The 18,540-nt window shown below is 49.7% G+C and overlaps 1 protein-coding gene across 1 annotated transcript in view; it reads right to left on the reverse strand.

Annotated features, from left to right (window-relative positions):
* The window catches only part of CDCA3 (cell division cycle associated 3), a 30,663-nt gene extending 16,833 nt beyond the window's left edge, over nt 1–13,830 (reverse strand). Inside the window, exons 1-2 of the mRNA XM_063962474.1 lie at nt 13,673–13,830; nt 12,315–12,452 (exon numbers count right to left, since the gene is read on the reverse strand). Coding sequence (XP_063818544.1) covers nt 12,315–12,434 — 120 coding nt within the window. The 5' untranslated portion in view covers nt 12,435–12,452; nt 13,673–13,830. The remainder of the gene's footprint in view (nt 1–12,314; nt 12,453–13,672) is intronic.
* Between the last annotated feature and the right edge of the window lie 4,710 nt (nt 13,831–18,540).

Below are 18,540 nucleotides of genomic sequence, written 5' to 3' on the forward strand. Positions count from 1 at the left end.
TTGCCTAGCAATCACCCCTGCCTGACTGACAGGCAGAGGCAGTCGCTGGGTGGGAGGGGGCAAGACGGAAGCGTCAAGCCGCCGTTTAGGGGGGGGGGCGCAGTCCGGCCAACGCAGGCGTGGCCGGACCGTTGGGGGGGGGGGGGGGGGCGGCGGCCCGCAGCGGCTACGTTATGTCACACGCAGCCGCTGCGACCCAGGCAGCGAAGAGGTTCTCCCGGCCAGTCGCAGGAGCTGCGCTGGTCAGGAGTTACTCCTCAAATGCAAAAGCATCGCCGCTGTGTGATGCTTTTGCAATTCTGCGGGGGCGCGTCACTGACACGCAGGTCAGACTAGCCCTGTGCTTGGCGTCCTCCCGCATGTCCGAGTGCCTGATCGTAGCTGTGCTAAATTTAGCACAGCTACGATCAACTCGGAATGACCCCCATGGTCAGGAGGTCCGAACAACACGCCTGGTGAGGCCAATCCGGGGCAATTAGAATTGCCTGTACGCTTTCCTTTCGTAGCCTTTTTAGCACCCTTGGGATCAGCGGCAGAGGAGGGAACAGGTACACAAACTGGTACATCCACGGTGTAGTCAGCGCAACCACTGCTACAGCCTACGGATCCCTCTTTCTGGAACAGAAACGGAATAGCTTCTTGTTGAGACGAGAAGCCATCAGATCTATCTGTGGACAGCCCCACCAGTAAATTATCTGTTGAAACACCTGGGGATGTAGGCCCCATTCCCCGGATGGAGGTTGTGTCTGCTGAGGAAGTCCGCTTCCCAGTTGCCCACGCCTGGAATGAATATGGTGGAAATGGCCCTTGTGGTGGCTTCCGCCCAGAGGAGGATTCTTGACACCTCTTGCATCGCCGCTCAGCTTCTTGTTCCCCCTTGTCGGTTTATGTACGCCACTGCTGTGGCGTTGTCCAACTGAACCTGGATCGTCCGATTTTTCAGGAGATGAGAAGCCTGCAGAAGGGCATTGTAAATTGCCTTGAGTTCCAGGATGTTTAATTGGCAGGGCAGATTCCTGTCTTGACCATATCCCCTGGAACTGGACCCCGTGGGTCACAGTCCCCCAACCCCCGGAGGCTGGCATCCGTTGTCAGTAGAATCCATGAGTGGCTATTGGAACTCCTGCCCTCTACCAGGTGAGGCACTTTTAGCCACCATAATAGAGAAATCCGGGCCTTCGGAGAGAAGGTCACTTCCCAATGCATGTGAAGGTGAGAACCCGACCATTTCTCCAGTAGATCCAGATGAAATGGCCGGGCATGGAATCTGCTGTATTTGATTGCCTCGTAAGCAGCCACCATCTTGCCCAGTAAGCGGATGCAAAGATGTATGGACACCTTGCGAGGACTGAGGACCGAGCGGACCATAGCCTGGATAGCCAAGGCCTTGTCCATCGGAAGAAACACCTTTTGAGACACTGTATCCAGTATCATTCCCAGGAACTGAAGACATTTGGTCGGTTCCAAGTGAGATTTCTGAAAATGTATGATCCATCCATGATCCGTAAGTAGGCAAGTTGTCAGATCGATGCAGTGCAGCAGATGCTCCATGAACGCAGCCTTTATGAGGAGATCGTCCAAGTAGGGCACTATGTTGACTCCCATCATGTGCAGTTGCAGCATCATCTCCGCCATGACCTTGGTGAATACCCTCGCCACTGTGGATCATTCAAAGGGTAAGGCCTGAAACTGTAAACGGTCGACTAATATGGCGAACCTGAGGTAAGCCTGATGAGGAGGCCACATGGGAATGTGTGGGTAAGCATCCTTGACATCCAGAGACACCAGGAACCCCCCCTTCCTCAGAGATTCCATCTTGAACACCCGCAAATACTGGTTTAGAGACTTTAAGTTCAAGATGGGTCGCACCGAACAGTCCAGTTTGGGAATGACAAAAATACTGGAATGAAAACCCCTGTTGCGTAACGGAGGTGGTACAGGAACCACCACCTCTGTCTGCAAAAGTTTTTGAATAGCCTTTCACTGCGGGTAAAGCTGGTAAGCCAGACTTGAAAAATCTGTGAGGAGGGAGTGTTTGAAATTCCAGCCGGTATCCTTGGGAAATGAGGTCCCTCACGTGGCCAAAGTGTTGAAGGTGAGCACCTCCCTGAAAGTCACCTTGCTGCTGGGGCCAACCGTCACGCAGAAGGCTTAGGGGCAGAGGATCCGGTGGTCTGGTCCAGGGAGGCAGCATCTGCAGGTTTACAGGACTTACCACGAGATCCTCTGGGAGTGGTGGAGACCCCTCGGCCCCTGCCTCTGACTGAACTTTGCCACACGAAATGACTGTAAGGAGGGTCCGATGTAAGAATGTCTAAAAGGTGGCGTAGCCGATGGCAGACAGGTAGACTTACCCGCCGTTGCTTGGGAAATGTATTTATTTAATTTGTCTCCAAACAAGGCATCACCTGTTAAGGGAAGATTTTCTACACCCTTTTTTGAATCAGCCGACCACTGACATAACCACAGAGCTCTGCGTGCCGAAACAGCCATAGCAGTAGTGCGGCCATTTATCTTTCACAAACCTTTAATAGCCTCACTCATAAAATTTGCAGCATCCTGTATATGTTGCAGCAGAGTAATGACCTCATCCTGGGGCAGAGAGTTCAAACCGTCAACATTATCTGACCACTTGACTGCTGCCCTGGAAATCCATCCACAAACAATTGTGGGGCATTATGCTGCGCCTGCTGCCATATATATTGCCTTGAGCGTGGTCGCAATCTTACGGTCAGCTGGCTCTTTTACGGATATAGCCTTGGAAACGGCAAAGCCAATTTTTTTGACAGTCTGGATACAGACGTATCGACTGACGGGGGTTTTTTCCCATACCTTCCTGTCCTCAGCAGGGATGGGAAAAATAAGATTTTAAACCTACCGGTAAATCTTTTTCTCCTAGTCCAGAGAGGATGTTGGGGACTCCGTAAGGACTATGGGGTATAGACGGGCTCCGCAGTAGACATAGGCACTATATAGAACTTTAGAATGGGTGTGCACTGGCTCCTCCCTCTATGTCCCTCCTCCAGACCTCAGTTAGAGAAACTGTGCCCAGAGGAGACGGACAGTATGAGGAAAGTATTTTGGTAATCTAAGGGCAAGATTCATACCAGCCCACACCATCCACACCGTATAACCTGGAATATACGCAACCAGTTAACAGTATGAACAAAACAGCATCAGCCAAAGACTGATCTCAACTGTAACATAACCCTTATGTAAGCAAGAACTCTATACAAGTCTTGCAGAAATATGTCAGCAATGGGACGGGCGCCCAGCATCCTCTACGGACTAGGAGAAAAAGATTTATCGGTAGGTTTAAAATCTTATTTTCTCTTACGTCCTAGAGGATGCTGGGGACTCCGAAAGGACCATGGGGGTTATACCAAAGCTCCAAACCGGGCGGGAGAGTGCGGATGACTCAGCAGCACCGATTGAGCAAACATGAGGTCCTCATTAGCCAGGGTATCAAACTTGTAGAATTTAGCAAAAAAGTGTTTGAACCCGACCAAGTAGCTGCTCGGCAAAGCTGTAAAGCAGAGACGCCTCGGGCAGCCGCCCAAGAAGAGTCCACCTAATAATAATAATTTTATTTATATAGCGCTCTTTCTCCAACAGGACTCAAGGCGCTTTAAAGATATCAAAAGACAACGCACATGATGCAGAGGATTTGAGTAATACAGCAATAGATCAGCAACACAGACATAAAAGAAAACCTTAAGCACACAGAAAACATAATGCAGGATTGGTGTATTTTGGGTAATAACTTCCAAGGGTTGTGTATTCCACCCTCACAAGGTACCAGGTGCGGCAGCCATCTTGGGCGCTCAGCGTAGGATTACCCAGGGTGGAATAGTCCACCCCTAGAAGAGAGGACACAAAAATAAGATTTTACTTACCGATAAATCTATTTCTCGTAGTCCGTAGTGGATGCTGGGACTCCGTAAGGACCATGGGGAATAGCGGCTCCGCAGGAGACAGGGCACAATAATAAAAGCTTTAGGATCAGGTGGTGTGCACTGGCTCCTCCCCCTATGACCCTCCTCCAAGCCTCAGTTAGGATACTGTGCCCGGACGAGCGTACATAATAAGGAAGGATATTGAATCCCGGGTAAGACTCATACCAGCCACACCAATCACACCGTACAACTCGTGATCTGAACCAAGTTAACAGTATGATAAACGCAAAGGAGCCTCTGAAAAGATGGCTCACAACAATAATAACCCGAATTTTTGTAACAATAACTATATACAAGTATTGCAGACAATCCGCACTTGGGATGGGCGCCCAGCATCCACTACGGACTACGAGAAATAGAATTATCGGTAAGTAAAATCTTATTTTCTCTGACGTCCTAGTGGATGCTGGGACTCCGTAAGGACCATGGGGATTATACCAAAGCTCCCAAACGGGCGGGAGAGTGCGGATGACTCTGCAGCACCGAATGAGAGAACTCCAGGTCCTCCTCAGCCAGGGTATCAAATTTGTAGAATTTAGCAAACGTGTTTGCCCCTGACCAGGTAGCTGCTCGGCAAAGTTGTAAAGCCGAGACCCCTCGGGCAGCCGCCCAAGATGAGCCCACTTTCCTTGTGGAATGGGCTTTTACTGATTTTGGCTGTGGCAAGCCTGCCACAGAATGTGCAAGCTGAATTGTACTACAAATCCAACGAGCAATAGTCTGCTTTGAAGCAGGAGCACCCAGTTTGTTGGGTGCATACAGGATAAACAGCGAGTCAGATTTTCTGACTCCAGCCGTCCTGGAAACATATATTTTCAAGGCCCTGACAACGTCAAGCAACTTAGAGTCCTCTAAATCCCTAGTAGCCGCAGGTACCACAATAGGTTGGTTCATGTGAAATGCAGAAACCACCTTAGGTAGAAATTGAGGACGAGTCCTCAATTCTGCCCTGTCAGAATGAAAAATTAAGTAAGGGCTTTTATATGATAAAGCCGCCAATTCTGACACACGCTTGGCTGAAGCCAAGGCTAACAGCATCGTCACCTTCCATGTGAGATATTTTAAGTCCACAGTGGTAAGTGGTTCAAACCAATGTGACTTTAGAAAACTCAACACAACATTGAGATCCCAAGGTGCCACTGGAGGCACAAAAGGAGGCTGTATATGCAGCACCCCTTTTACAAATGTCTGAACTTCAGGTACTGAAGCCAGTTCTTTCTGGAAGAAAATCGACAGGGCCGAAATTTGAACCTTAATGGACCCTAATTTTAGGCCCATAGACAGTCCTGTTTGCAGGAAATGAAGGAAACGACCCAGTTGAAATTCCTCTGTAGGGGCCTTCTTGGCCTCACACCACGCAACATATTTACGCCAAATGGCTTTGACCAGGGTAGGGATGACTTCTTCTGGAATGCCTTTTTCCTTCAGGATCCGGCGTTCAACCGCCATGCCGTCAAACGCAGCCGCGGTAAGTCTTGGAACAGACAAGGCCCCTGCTGTAGCAGGTCCTTTCTTAGAGGTAGAGGCCACGGTTCGTCCGTGAGCATCTCTTGAAGTTCCGGGTACCAAGTCCTTCTTGGCCAATCCGGAACCACGAGTATAGTTCTTACTCCTCTCCTTCTTATGATTCTCAGTACTTTTGGTATGAGAGGCAGAGGAGGGAACACATACACTGACTGGTACACCCACGGCGTTACCAGAGCGTCCACCGCTATTGCCTGAGGGTCCCTTGACCTGGCGCAATATCTGTCCAGTTTTTTGTTTAGACGGGACGCCATCATGTCCACCTTTGGTTTTTCCCAACGGTTTACAGTCAGGTGGAAGACTTCTGGGTGAAGTCCCCACTCTCCCGGGTGAAGGTCGTGTCTGCTGAGGAAGTCTGCTTCCCAGTTGTCCACTTCCGGAATGAACACTGCCGACAGTGCTATCACATGATTTTCCGCCCAGCGAAGAATCCTTGCAGCTTCTGCCATTGCCCTCCTGCTTCTCGTGCCGCCCTGTCCGTTTACGTGGGCGACTGACGTGATGTTGTCCGATTGGATCAACACCGCCTGACCCTGAAGCAGAGGTTTTGCTTGACTTAGGGCATTGTAAATGGCCCTTAGTTCCAGAATGTTTATATGAAGACATGTTTCCATGCTTGACCACAAGCCCTGGAAATTCCTTCCCTGTGTGACTGCTCCCCAGCCTCTCAGGCTGGCATCCGTGGTCACCAGGATCCAATCCTGAATGCCAAATCTGCGGCCCTCTAGTAGATGAGCACTCTGCAGCCACCACAGAAGAGACACCCTTGTCCTTGGCGACAGGGTTATCCGCTGATGCATCTGAAGATGCGATCCGGACCATTTGTCCAGTAGATCCCACTGAAACGTTCTTGCATGGAATCTTCCGAATGGAATCGCTTCGTAATAAGCCACCATTTTTCCCAGGACCCTCGTGCACTGATGCACTGACACCTGGCCTGGTTTTAGGAGGTTCCTGACTAGCACGGATAACTCCCTGGCCTTCTCCTCCGGGAGAAACACCTTCTTCTGGACTGTGTCCAGAATCATTCCTAGGAACAGTAGACGTGTCGTTGGAATCAGCTGCGATTTTGGAATATTTAAAATCCACCCGTGCTGACGTAACACTACCTGAGATAGTGCCACTCCGACTTCTAACTGTTCCCTGGACCTTGCCCTTATCAGGAGATCGTCCAAGTAAGGGATAATTAAGATGCCTTTTCTTCGCAGAAGAATCATCATTTCAGCCATTACCTTGGTAAAGACCCGAGGTGCCGTGGACAATCCAAACGGCAGCGTCTGAAACTGATGACAGTTTTGTACTACAAACCTGAGGTACCCTTGGTGAGAAGGGTAGATTGGGACATGGAGATAAGCATCTTTGATGTCCAGAGACACCATATAGTCCCCTTCTTCCAGGTTCGCTATCACCGCTCTGAGTGACTCCATCTTGAATTTGAACCTTTTTATGTAAGTGTTCAAGGATTTCAGATTTAAAATAGGTCTCACCGAGCCGTCCGGCTTCGGTACCACAAACAGCGTGGAATAATACCCCTTTCCCTGTTGTAGGAGGGGTACCTTGATTATCACCTGCTGGGAATACAGCTTGTGAATGGCTTCCAAAACTGCCTCCCTGTCGGAGGGAGACTTTGGTAAAGCAGACTTCAGGAACCGGCGAGGGGGAAACGCCTCGAATTCCAGTTTGTACCCCTGCGATACTACCTGTAGAATCCAGGGGTCCACTTGCGAGTGAGCCCACTGCGCGTTGAAATTCTTGAGACGGGCCCCCACCATGTCTGAGTCTGCTTGTAAAGCCCCAGCGTCATGCTGAAGACTTGGCAGAAGCAGGGGAGGGCTTCTGCTCCTGGGAAGCGGCTGCATGGTGCAGTCTTTTTCCTCTTCCTCTGCCCCGGGGCAGAAAGGAGTGGCCTTTTGCTCGTTTGTACTTATGGGAACGAAAGGACTGAGTTTGAAAAGACGGTGTCTTTTTCTGCTGATGTGAAGTGACCTGGGGTAAAAAGGTGGACTTTCCAGCCGTTGCCGTGGCCCCAGGTCCGATAGACCAGCCCCAAATAACTCCTCCCCTTTATACGGCAATACTTCCATATGTCGTTTGGAATCCGCATCCCCTGACCACTGTCGCGTCCATAACGCTCTTCTGGCAGAGATGGACATAGCACTTACTCTTGATGCCAGGGTGCAAATATCCCTCTGTGCATCACGCATATATAGCAATGCATCCTTCAAATGCTCTATAGTTAACAAAATATTGTCCCTATCCAGGGTATCAATATTTTCAGTCAGGGAATCCGACCATGCGACTCCAGCACTGCACATCCAGCCTGAGGCGATTGCTGGTCGCAGTATAACACCAGTATGTGTGTATATACTTTTTAGGATATTTTCCAGCCTTCTATCAGCTGGTTCTTTGAGGGTGGCCGTATCAGGAGACGGTAACGCTACTTGTTTAGATAAACGTGTGAGCGCCTTATCTACCCTAGGGGGTGTTTCCCAACGCGCCCTAACCTCTGGCGGGAAAGGATATAGTGCTAATAATTTATTAGAAATTAGCAGTTTTTTTATCGGGGGAAACCCACGCTTTATCACACACCTCATTTAATTCATCTGACTCAGGAAAAACTATTGGTAGTTTTTTCACACCCCACATAATACCCTTCTTTGTGGTACTTGTAGTGTCAGAAATGTTCAATGCCTCCTTCATTGCCGTGATCATGTAACGTGTGGCCCTACTGGACATTAGGTTTGTCTCGTCACCGTCGACACTAGACTCAGTATCTGTGTCTGGGTCTGTGTCGACCCACTGAGGTAACGGGCGTTTTAGGGCCCCTGGCGGTGTCTGAGACGCCTGGACAGGCACTAATTGATTTGCCGGCTGTCTCATGTCGTCAACAGTTTTTTGCAAAGTGCTGACATTATCACTTAATTGTTTAAATACAATCATCCAGTCAGGAGTCGACTCCCTAGGGGGTGACATCTTTGGAGAGACAGAGGGAGAGTCTGCCAGCACACACCCAGCGCTATATTATATATATATATATATATATATATATATATATATATATATATATATATATATATATATATATATATATATATATAGCCTTATATAAGTGTTATTCCCTTATAGCTGCTGTTTTATATTGTTATTTGCTGCCAAACGTGCCCCCCCTTCTCTTTTTTACCCTGATTCTGTAGCAGGTCTGCAGGGGAGAGTCAGGGAGCCGTCCTTCCAGCGGAGCTGTGAGGGAAAATGGCGCTTGTGTGCTGAGGAGATAAGGACGTCGTGAAGGGGCGGAGCCTATCTCCCGCTCTTTTGTGTAAAAATGGCAGGGGTTAAAATACATCCATATAGCCCAGGAGCTATATGTGATGTATTCTTTTGCCACCTAAGGTATTATCTGTTATATTGCGTCTCAGGGCGCTCCCCCCCAGCGCCCTGCACCCTCAGTGACCGGAGTGTGAAGTGTGCTGAGAGCAATGGCGCACAGCTGCGGTGCTGTGCGCTACCTTAGTCTGAAGACAGGATCGTCTTCTGCCGCCGATTTCACCGGACCTCTTCGTCTCTTCTGGCTCTGTAAGGGGGACGGCGGCGCGGCTCCGGTGACCCATCCAGGCTGTACCTGTGATCGTCCCTCTGGAGCTAATGTCCAGTAGCCTAAGAAGCCCAATCCACTCTGCACGCAGGTGAGTTCGCTTCTTCTCCCCTTAGTCCCACGATGCAGTGAGCCTGTTGCCAGCAGGACTCACTGAAAATAACAAAACCTAAATAAACTTTTATTCTAAGCAGCTCAGGAGAGCCACCTAGATTGCACCCTTCTCGGCCGGGCACAAAAATCTAACTGAGGCTTGGAGGAGGGTCATAGGGGGAGGAGCCAGTGCACACCACCTGATCCTAAAGCTTTTATTATTGTGCCCTGTCTCCTGCGGAGCCGCTATTCCCCATGGTCCTTACGGAGTCCCAGCATCCACTAGGACGTCAGAGAAATGGGAGTGATTTCAGAGTCCGACCGTTCAGAGTAGGGTTCCATCAAAACCTTCAGGCCTATGTATTTTTCATACCATCCACAAGTGTACCCATATGGGGCAGCCATGTTGGGCGCACTTTGAAGGTTACACAGTGGGAGGTGAGCCATACAAGGGCCAAGTTCATATATGAGAAGACTGACGCTTATGTAGTAGAATGATGTACCCTGCATGTAGGGCACAATGGAAAGGTGTGCAATCAGTGGAGGTAAACATTACAGGAAAAAAAAAAAAAACACATGGTGGGGTGGAAGCAAGCAAACCTAGTGGAATGGGCCTTTACCGAATTTGGTACCAGCAATCCAGCCATAGAATGAGCCTGCTGAATCGTGTTACAGATCCAGCGAGCAATAGTCTGCTTAGAAGCAGGAGCACCAACCTTGTTGGCTGCATACAGGACAAACAGAGCTTCTGTTTTCCTAATTCGAGCCGTCCTGGCTACATAAATTTTTAAGGCCCTGACTACATCAAGGGATTTGGAATCCTCCAAATCTCCCGTAGCCACAGGCACCACAATAGGTTGGTTCATATGAAACGATGACACCACCTTAGGCAAAAACTCTGCTCTATCCACATGGAAAATGAGATAGGGGCTCTTATGAGACAAGGCCGCCAATTCGGACACCCGCCTTGCAGATGCCAAGGCCAACAACATGACCACTTTCCAAGTGAGAAATTTTAACTCAACAGTTTGAAGAGGCTCAAACCAGTGAGATTTTAGGAACTGTAACACCACGTTAAGGTCCCATGGTGCCACTGGGGGCACAAAAGGAGGCTGGATGTGCAGCACTCCCTTTACAAAAGTCTGGACTTCTGGGAGAGAAGCCAATTCTTTCTGGAAGAATATAGAAATGGCCAAAATCTGTACCTTAATGGTGCCTAACTTTAGGCCCATATCCACTCCAGTCTAGGATTTGGTGTTCAACTGCCATGCCGTCAAACGTAACTGCGGTAAGTCTTGGAACACGCAGGGTCCCTGCTGTAACAGGTCCTCCCTGAAAGGAAGCGGCCATGGATCTTCCGTGAGCAGCTCCTGAAGATCTGAATATCAGGCCCTTCGTGGCCAATCTGGAACAATGAGTATTGTCTGCAATCTTTTTCGCCTTATGATTATCAGTATCTTTGAGATGAGAGGAAGAAGAGGGAACACATAGACCGACTGAAACACCCATAGTGTCATGAGAGCGTCCACCGATACTGCCTTGACCTGGCACAATACCTCCGAAGCTTCTTATTGAGGCGTGACGCCATCATGTCTATTTGAGGAAGTCCCCACTCTCCTGGATGGAGATCGTGTCTGCTGAGGAAGTCTGCTTCCCAGTTGTCCACTTCCGGAATGAATACCGCTGACAGAGCGCTTACGGATCTAGAGGGGCACTAGCATGAGCGCGGCCATGCAAAATAGGGGTGCGGGGTCATTGCGGGTAATAAAAGGGGGCTTGGGCAGCCGGCGGCAGCACTGTTGGGGGCGTGCCCAGCACCTACGGAGGTGCTGAGCTTCCCCCAAACACTCTCTTAGCGTGAATGGATGCTGTGCAGATGCGCACAACATCTTTACACGCTGTGAGGGAAGGAAGCGGGCGGCAGTTTTAGCAGGGCGGATTTTGAACTTAAAAATATAAAAAATAAAAAAATCGGGCAGGGCGCGGCGCCCTGCTAAAACTGCCTAGCGTGAACACTATCAGCCACATCAGGTTGATCAGAATCAGACTGGAGCACCTGTGGCAGTGAGCGTTTATGTGACACCACTAGAGGGGGCTGAGAAGCCTTCTTGGCATCTGCTGCTTTAGCCACACAATCAATAGAGTTTTAATACTTTTACCTACAGCTAATTCTGAATTTACATTCTCAATCATGCTTTTAAAGCTATCTAACCAGTCAGGTGCCTGTGAGCTGGGTCCCTGTGCAGATAAGGCACATTGCTCACAAATGAGTGACCCCGCTGCAGAGGGGGTAGACTTGCAAGCAGCACACATGTCAACAGACATCATATACAGAAGTAATACACCAACAGCCCACTAACCAACACCCCACACAGACCCTAGAGAGCTCCTGGAGTGACACTGAGGAGCGGGCACCAGCACACAGAACACAGCAGCACAATGTGTTGAATTAGGTGTATGACCTGATACTAGTGTGCGCTCCCCCCTTGCTATGACCCCCTGCTACCAGTTAACAATCCGTAGCAGCATGGGTCCCGGAGGAGCAGCGTGCATGCAGCCATTAAGATCCGCAGCAGGAGGAAATGGCGCCTTCCCGCTGCTGGTCCCGCTCTGGGAAGCCCCACAGTCCCTAATACAGATTATAATGGTCACATACAAAACAGTAAAGCATGCGTTGTTACAGTACACACAAAAGCCTTTTAAGACAGTGAGCACTGCGGGCCAGTTTGTCCGTGGCAGGTACCGCAGCTCCGGGCCTGTAACCGCCACATGACTTGCCGCCAAAACTGCACCGGGGACAGAGTCTGGTAGGAGGGGCATAGAGGGGAGGAGCCAGCACACACTAAAAGCTTTAAAGTGCCAAGCTCCAGTGGACCCCCGATGGTACTAAAGCACAAGACCCCAATATCCACTAGGACGTCAGAGAAAATTAGTTACTCGGGGGCCAGTGTTCCATCTCATTCGGCTGTATAGAGAACTCCCAACTAGACAGGATCAGTGAACATGCCGTCAGAGCAGGCTTCCAGGGAGCTGCCAGAACAGGTGGCACTCGGGACACATAGAACTGCAATCTAGACTTCACCATCCTTAGTTTGGCCAATGTTCTCCCACCTAGAGAATTATTTCTATAAGGAGCCTACCACACCCACCTCAATGGGCGTCCTGGCGATTCCTGCTGTAGGAGAGCGGGGGTCAGTCACGTGTGACAGATGGAGGTTTCGCAGAGGACGTGACGGAGTAGTCTGCATTCTGGAATCTGTTATTCCCATGTTTTCAAAGGTACAAACCTGGAATAGGGAGTGTCCATTGTAAGTATCAAGAAAACAGAAATTCACTTTAGACTTCTAAATCACATGTTCAGCACAGGGCGGCAGGCTTACACCAAATGGTTTAAAAAATAAAAACACAGAACTTATTATACCTGACTACAGGCACAGCGACTTCTTACACACCTATTATACTAAACAACTAGCGCTTTTATTCACAATGATTAATGCCAGTGACATGCCCAGTGGTAATGTGTATGGGTAGGGGTCATAGGGTAGACATGCATTAGATCGACCACTATTGGTCGACAGCTGAAATAGGTCGACAATCATTAGGTCAACATGAACAAGGTTTTGTTTTACTTTTTTTTTTGGTGTCGTCCAAAAACCCCTGGGCACCAGCAACCTATACCCCTGCGCCCCAGCACCCTCTCCCCCTGCGCCCCAGCAACCTATACCCCTGCGCCCAAGCACCGCACTCTCCCCCTGCGCCCCAGCACCGTCTACCCCTGCGCCCCAGCACCCTCTCCCCCAGCACCCTCTCCCCCTGCGCCCAAGCACTGCACTCTCCCCCTGCGCCCCAGCACCGTCTATCCCTGCGCCCCAGCACTGCACTCTACCCCTGCGCCCCAGCACTGCACTCTACCCCTTGCGCCCCAGCACCGTCTACCCCTGCGCCCCAGCACTGCACTCTCCCCCTGCGCCCCAGCACCGTCTACCCCTGCGCCCCAGCACTGCACTCTCCCCCTGCGCCCCAGCACCGTCTACCCCTGCGCCCCAGCACTGCACTCTCCCCCTGCGCCCCAGCACTGCACTCTCCCCCTGCGCCCCAAATCCCTCACCCCCTGTGCCCCAAATCCCTCACCCCTGGCACCCCCTCATCCCCTGCGCCCCAGCACTGCACTCTCCCCCTGCGCTCCAGCACCCTCTCCCCTTGAGCCCCAGCACCCTCTCCCCTTGAGCCCCAGCACCCTCTCCCTCTGCGCCCCAAATCCCTAACCCCCTATTCCCCAGCTCCCTCACCCCTTGCACCCCCCTCATCCCTTGCGCCCCAGCTCCGCACCCTCTCTCCCTGTGCCCCAGCACCCTATACCACCTGTGCCCGGCTCCCTCTCCCCTTGTGCCCCAGCTCCCTCATGTCCGCCCACACAGCCTGTATCCCAGCAGCAGCAGAGGACCTGCACGGACACCGGCCGGCGCACCTGACGTATCACCAGAACCAACCCACACATCATACCTACCGTCTTCCCGGATCCGCGATCCCGCAACGTCAGCCAGACAACTCTCCCTGCTCCTGACCGCACAGCTCAACCGCAACATTCAAACTCCCCGCCTCAGCCAATCACAGGACTCCCCTCGCCAATTGGCTGTTTACTGCCCCGCCTCCGTATACCAGCTAATTGCATTATTCGAAAACCTCTTCGTAATGGCCGTATCATACACGTCGGTGATTTGTTAGTATTGATGTCAATGAAATAGTTCTCACTTTGATTGGTCGATGCTTACAAAGCTTGCACCGCCCTCTGCTTTGTTATAACAGAGCTGCCAATGAGCATTTACCCACTAGAGAGCGAAACTTTTAACGAGCTGTGAAGCTGTGATGCGGCCATTATGGAGGAGACCAAAGTGTCTTGAATGTGAAGTAGTCACCAGCAACATGGCTCCAATAATGAGGACACAGTGAGTTTGTGTTTGTTTCATGCAGAAACAAATAACTTCTTGCACGGTACCGTTTGTTAAAGGTTGGTTCTATATCGGAGGGGCTGAAGGGACCTTGTGACGTGTTAAATGTCCCTGATTTCCAGTCAGTTGCAGTCAGTGCTATAGAGTTAAAGCTTTGAAATATCCTTATCTTCCATTAGTGAATAATTGTACCAAAAAATCCTCTCTTCCAGCATCTGGAATACAATTCTTGCTATCCATTTTTATTCTGATTATTATATATATATATATATATATATATATATATATATATATATATATATTATTATTATTTTTTTATTATTTTTTTTTTGAGAATTGAAATTGTAAGCAGGCAGCTGATAACAGGATTTAATACCTGCCGGTAAATCCTTTTCTCCTAGTCCGTAGAGGATGCTGGGGTCCATTTCATGACCATGGGGTATAGACGGTTCCGCAGGAGCCATGGGCACTCTCAAGACTTTTCAATGGGTGTGAACTGGCTCCTCCCTCTATGCTCCTCCTCCAGACCATTTATAGGAACTGCCCAGGGATACGGACATTTCGAGGAAAGGAATTACTGAACTAGTGGTGAGATACATACCAGCTCACACCTCAACCATGCCGCACACGTGGCAATCAACATAACACACGCCAACAGGCATGAGCCAATTGCAGCAACAAGCTGAAACTAACATAACACAACTTGTGTATAACTAAACTGCAGGTAAAGTACGCACTGGGACGGGCGCCCAGCATCCTCTACAGACTAGGAGAAAATAATTTACCGGTAGGTATTAAAATCCTGTTTTCTCATACGTCCTAGAGAATGCTGGGGTCCACTTCATGACCATGGGGTTTATACCAAAGCTCCAGTATGGGCGGAAGAGTGTGGATGACCCTTCAGCACCGATTGACCAAACTTGAGGTCTTCATCAGCCAAGGTGTCAAACTTGTAGAATTTTGCAAATGTGTTTGACCCCGACCAAGTAGCTGCTCGGCAAAGTTGTAATGCCGAGACCCCCCCGAGCAGCCGCCCAGGATGAGCCCACCTTCCTAGTGGAATGGGCCTTCACCAATGTCGGTAACGGCAATTCAGCCGTAGTATGAGCTTGCTGAATCATACCTCTGATCCAATGCGCAATAGTCTGCTTGGAAGCAGGACACCCAATCTTGTTGGGAGCATACAGGACAAACAAAGACTCTGTTTTCCGAATTCGAGCTGTTCTAGCGACATAAATCTTCAAAGCTCTAACCACATCTAGAGACTTTGATGCAGTGAACGTGTCAGTAACTACTGGCACCACAATAGGTTGATTTATGTGGAAAGAAGAAACCACCTTTGGAAGAAAATGTTGACGAGTTCTCAAGTATGCCCTATCTTCATGGAAGATCAGGTAAGGGCTCTTGTGAGACAAGGCCCCCAATTCAGACACCCGCCGTGCGGATGCCAATGCCAAAAGCATCACTACTTTCCAAGTGAGAAACTTCAACTCTATCTCTTGTAGAGGCTCAAACCAATCCAATTGAAGGAACTGCAACACCACATTAAGGTCCCATGGTGCCACTGGAGGCACAAATGGAGGCTGGATGTGCAGAACCCCTTTCACAAAGGCCTGAACCTCTGGAAGAGAGGCCAATTGTTTTTGGAAGAATACTGACAAGGCCGAAATCTGGACCTTGACTGACCCCAATCGGAGGCCTGCCTCCGCACCAGCCTGCAGAAAATGGAGAAAACGTCCCAAAAGAAACTCTTCTGTAGGAGCCTTCTTGGATTCACACCAAGACACATATATTCTCCAAATACGGTGGTAATGTTTCAACGTTACTCTTTTACTGGCCTGAATAAGTGTGGGAATTACTTCTTTCGGAATACCCTTTCGGGCTAGGATCTGGCGCTCAACAGCCATGCCGCAAACATAGCCGCGGTAAGTCCTGATACACGCACGGCCCCTGCTGCAGCAGGTCCTCGCAAAGAGGAAGAGGCTGAGGATCTTCTATGAGCAACTCCTGAAGATCTGGGTACCAAGTCTTGGCCAGTCTGGGGCAATGAAGATTGCTCGAACCCTTGTTCTTCTTAGGATCCTGAGAACTTTTGGGATCAGCGGAAGTGGAGGGAAGACATACACTGACCGGAATACCCACTGGGTCACTAGCGCATCCACTGCTATTGCTTGAGGGTCTCTGGACCTGGAACAATATTTCTGAAGCTTCTTGTTGAGACGAGATGCCATCATGTCTACTTGAGGAACTCCCCAAAGACTTGTCACCTCTGCGAAGACTTCTTGGTGGAGGCCCCACTCTCCTGGATGGAGATTGTGTCCGCTGAGGAAGTCTGCTTCCCAGTTGTCCACTCCCAGAATTAAACTGACAGGGCTCTTACATGCCTTTCTGCCCAGAGGAGGATCTTTGTCACCTCTGCCATTGCCGCTCTGCTTTTCGTTTCGCCCTGCCTGTTTATGTACACGACTGCTGTTACATTGTCCGACTGGATCTGCACGGGATGATCTTGAAGATGTACCACTTGTTGAAGGCCTTTGTAAATGGCTCTCAATTCCAGCATGTTTATGTGAAGGCAGGCTTCCTGACTTGACCATTTTCCTTGGAAGTTTTCCCCCTGAGTGACAGCTCCTCAGCCTCGGAGACTTGCATCTGTGGTTACCAGGACCCAGTCCTGAATGCCGAACCTGCGTCCCTCTAGTAGGTGCGGACCGTGTAGCCACCACATGAGTGAAATCCTGGCTTTTGACAACAGGACTATCTTCTGGTGCATGTGAAGGTGGGATACCGACCACTTGTCCAACAGGTCCCACTGGAATACTCTGGCATGGAACCTGCCAAACTGTATAGCCTCGTAGGCCGCCACCATCTTCCCCAACAACCGAATGCACTGATGGATCGACACACCGGATGGTTTCAATATCTGTTTTACCATTTTCTGGATTTCCAGAGCCTTTTCCATTCCACCGGAAGAAATACTCTCTGAACTTCCGTGTCCAGAATCATCCCGAGAAAAGACAATCTTGTTGTCGGTTCCAATTGTGACTTTGGATAATTTATGATCCAACCGTGTTGTTGGAGTATTGACAGGGAGAGTGTGATGTTTTGCAACAACTGCTCCCTGGATCTCGCCTTTATTAGGAGATTGTCCATATAAGGAATTATATTGACTCCTTTTTGACGAAGGAGGACCATCATCTCCACCATCACCTTGGTGAATACCCTCAACGCCGTGGAGAGACCTAAAGGTAATGTCTGGAATTGGTAATGGCAATCCTGAACAGCAAATCTCAGATAGGCCTGGTGAGGAGGATAAATGGGAACATGCAGGTAAGCATCCTTGATGTCTACCGCCACCATGTAGTCCCACTCCTCCAGACTGGAAATCACTGCCCGGCATGATTCCATCTTGAACTTGAACCGTTTCAAGTAGAGATTCAAATTTTTTAGGTTTAGGATCGGTCTGACCGAGCCGTCCGGCTTCGGAACTACAAAGAGGCTTGAATAAAACCCCTCCCCTTGTTGTGGCAAAGGTACCAGGACTATAACCTGATCCTGACATCATTTTTGGATTGCCGCTGTTACTGCTTCTCTTTCTTGAAGAGAAGCTGGCATGGTTGATTTGAAAAATCGGCATGGGGGAACGTCTTGAAACTCCAGCTTGTATCCCTGGGATACTATTTTCAATACCCAGGAATCCAGGCCAGACAGAATCCAACCTTGGCCGAACAGTTTGAGACGTGCCCCACCCCCGAGCGGCCTCCCCCAAGGGAGCTCCAGCGTCATGCTGAAGATTTGGCAGAAGTAGGGGTAGACTTCTGCTCCTGGGATTCTTTCCCCTTCCCATTCCTGCAAAGAATGGGGAACATCTCGATTTTTTGTATTTATTGGGCCGAAAGGACTGCATTTGCGGGTGATAGGTCTTTTTTGCCGGTGCAGGCGCAGAGGGCAAAAACGTCTACTTACCTGCGGTAGCCGCTGAGACTAACGCATCCAGACCATTGCCAAATAAGGCCTCACCTTTATATGGGAGAGCCTCTATGTTTCTTTTGGAATCTGCATCCGCGTTCCACTGGCTAATCCACATTGCCCGCCTAGCCGATACTGTCATGGTAGCGGCCTGTGAACTCAAGAGTCCAATATCTTTCATTGCTTCTAGCAAGTAGGCGGCAGTGTCTTTGATATTCCCTAACTTAAGGAGTATCTCATCTTTATCAATCGTGTCAATTTCTGATGACACGCTGTCTGACCATTTTTCAATAGCGCGACTCACCCACATGCAGGCAATAGTGGGTCTGAGCAGTGTACCATTGGCAACATAAATGGATTTCAATGTAGTTTCCATCTTACGGTCAGCCGGCTCTTTTAGTGAAGCCTTGCCAGGTGCAGGGAGAATTACCTTCTTTGTCAACCTGGATAGTGCACTGTC

The sequence above is a fragment of the Pseudophryne corroboree genome, chromosome 3 (assembly GCF_028390025.1).
Source record: "Pseudophryne corroboree isolate aPseCor3 chromosome 3, aPseCor3.hap2, whole genome shotgun sequence".
NCBI classification, from domain to species: domain Eukaryota; kingdom Metazoa; phylum Chordata; class Amphibia; order Anura; family Myobatrachidae; genus Pseudophryne; species Pseudophryne corroboree.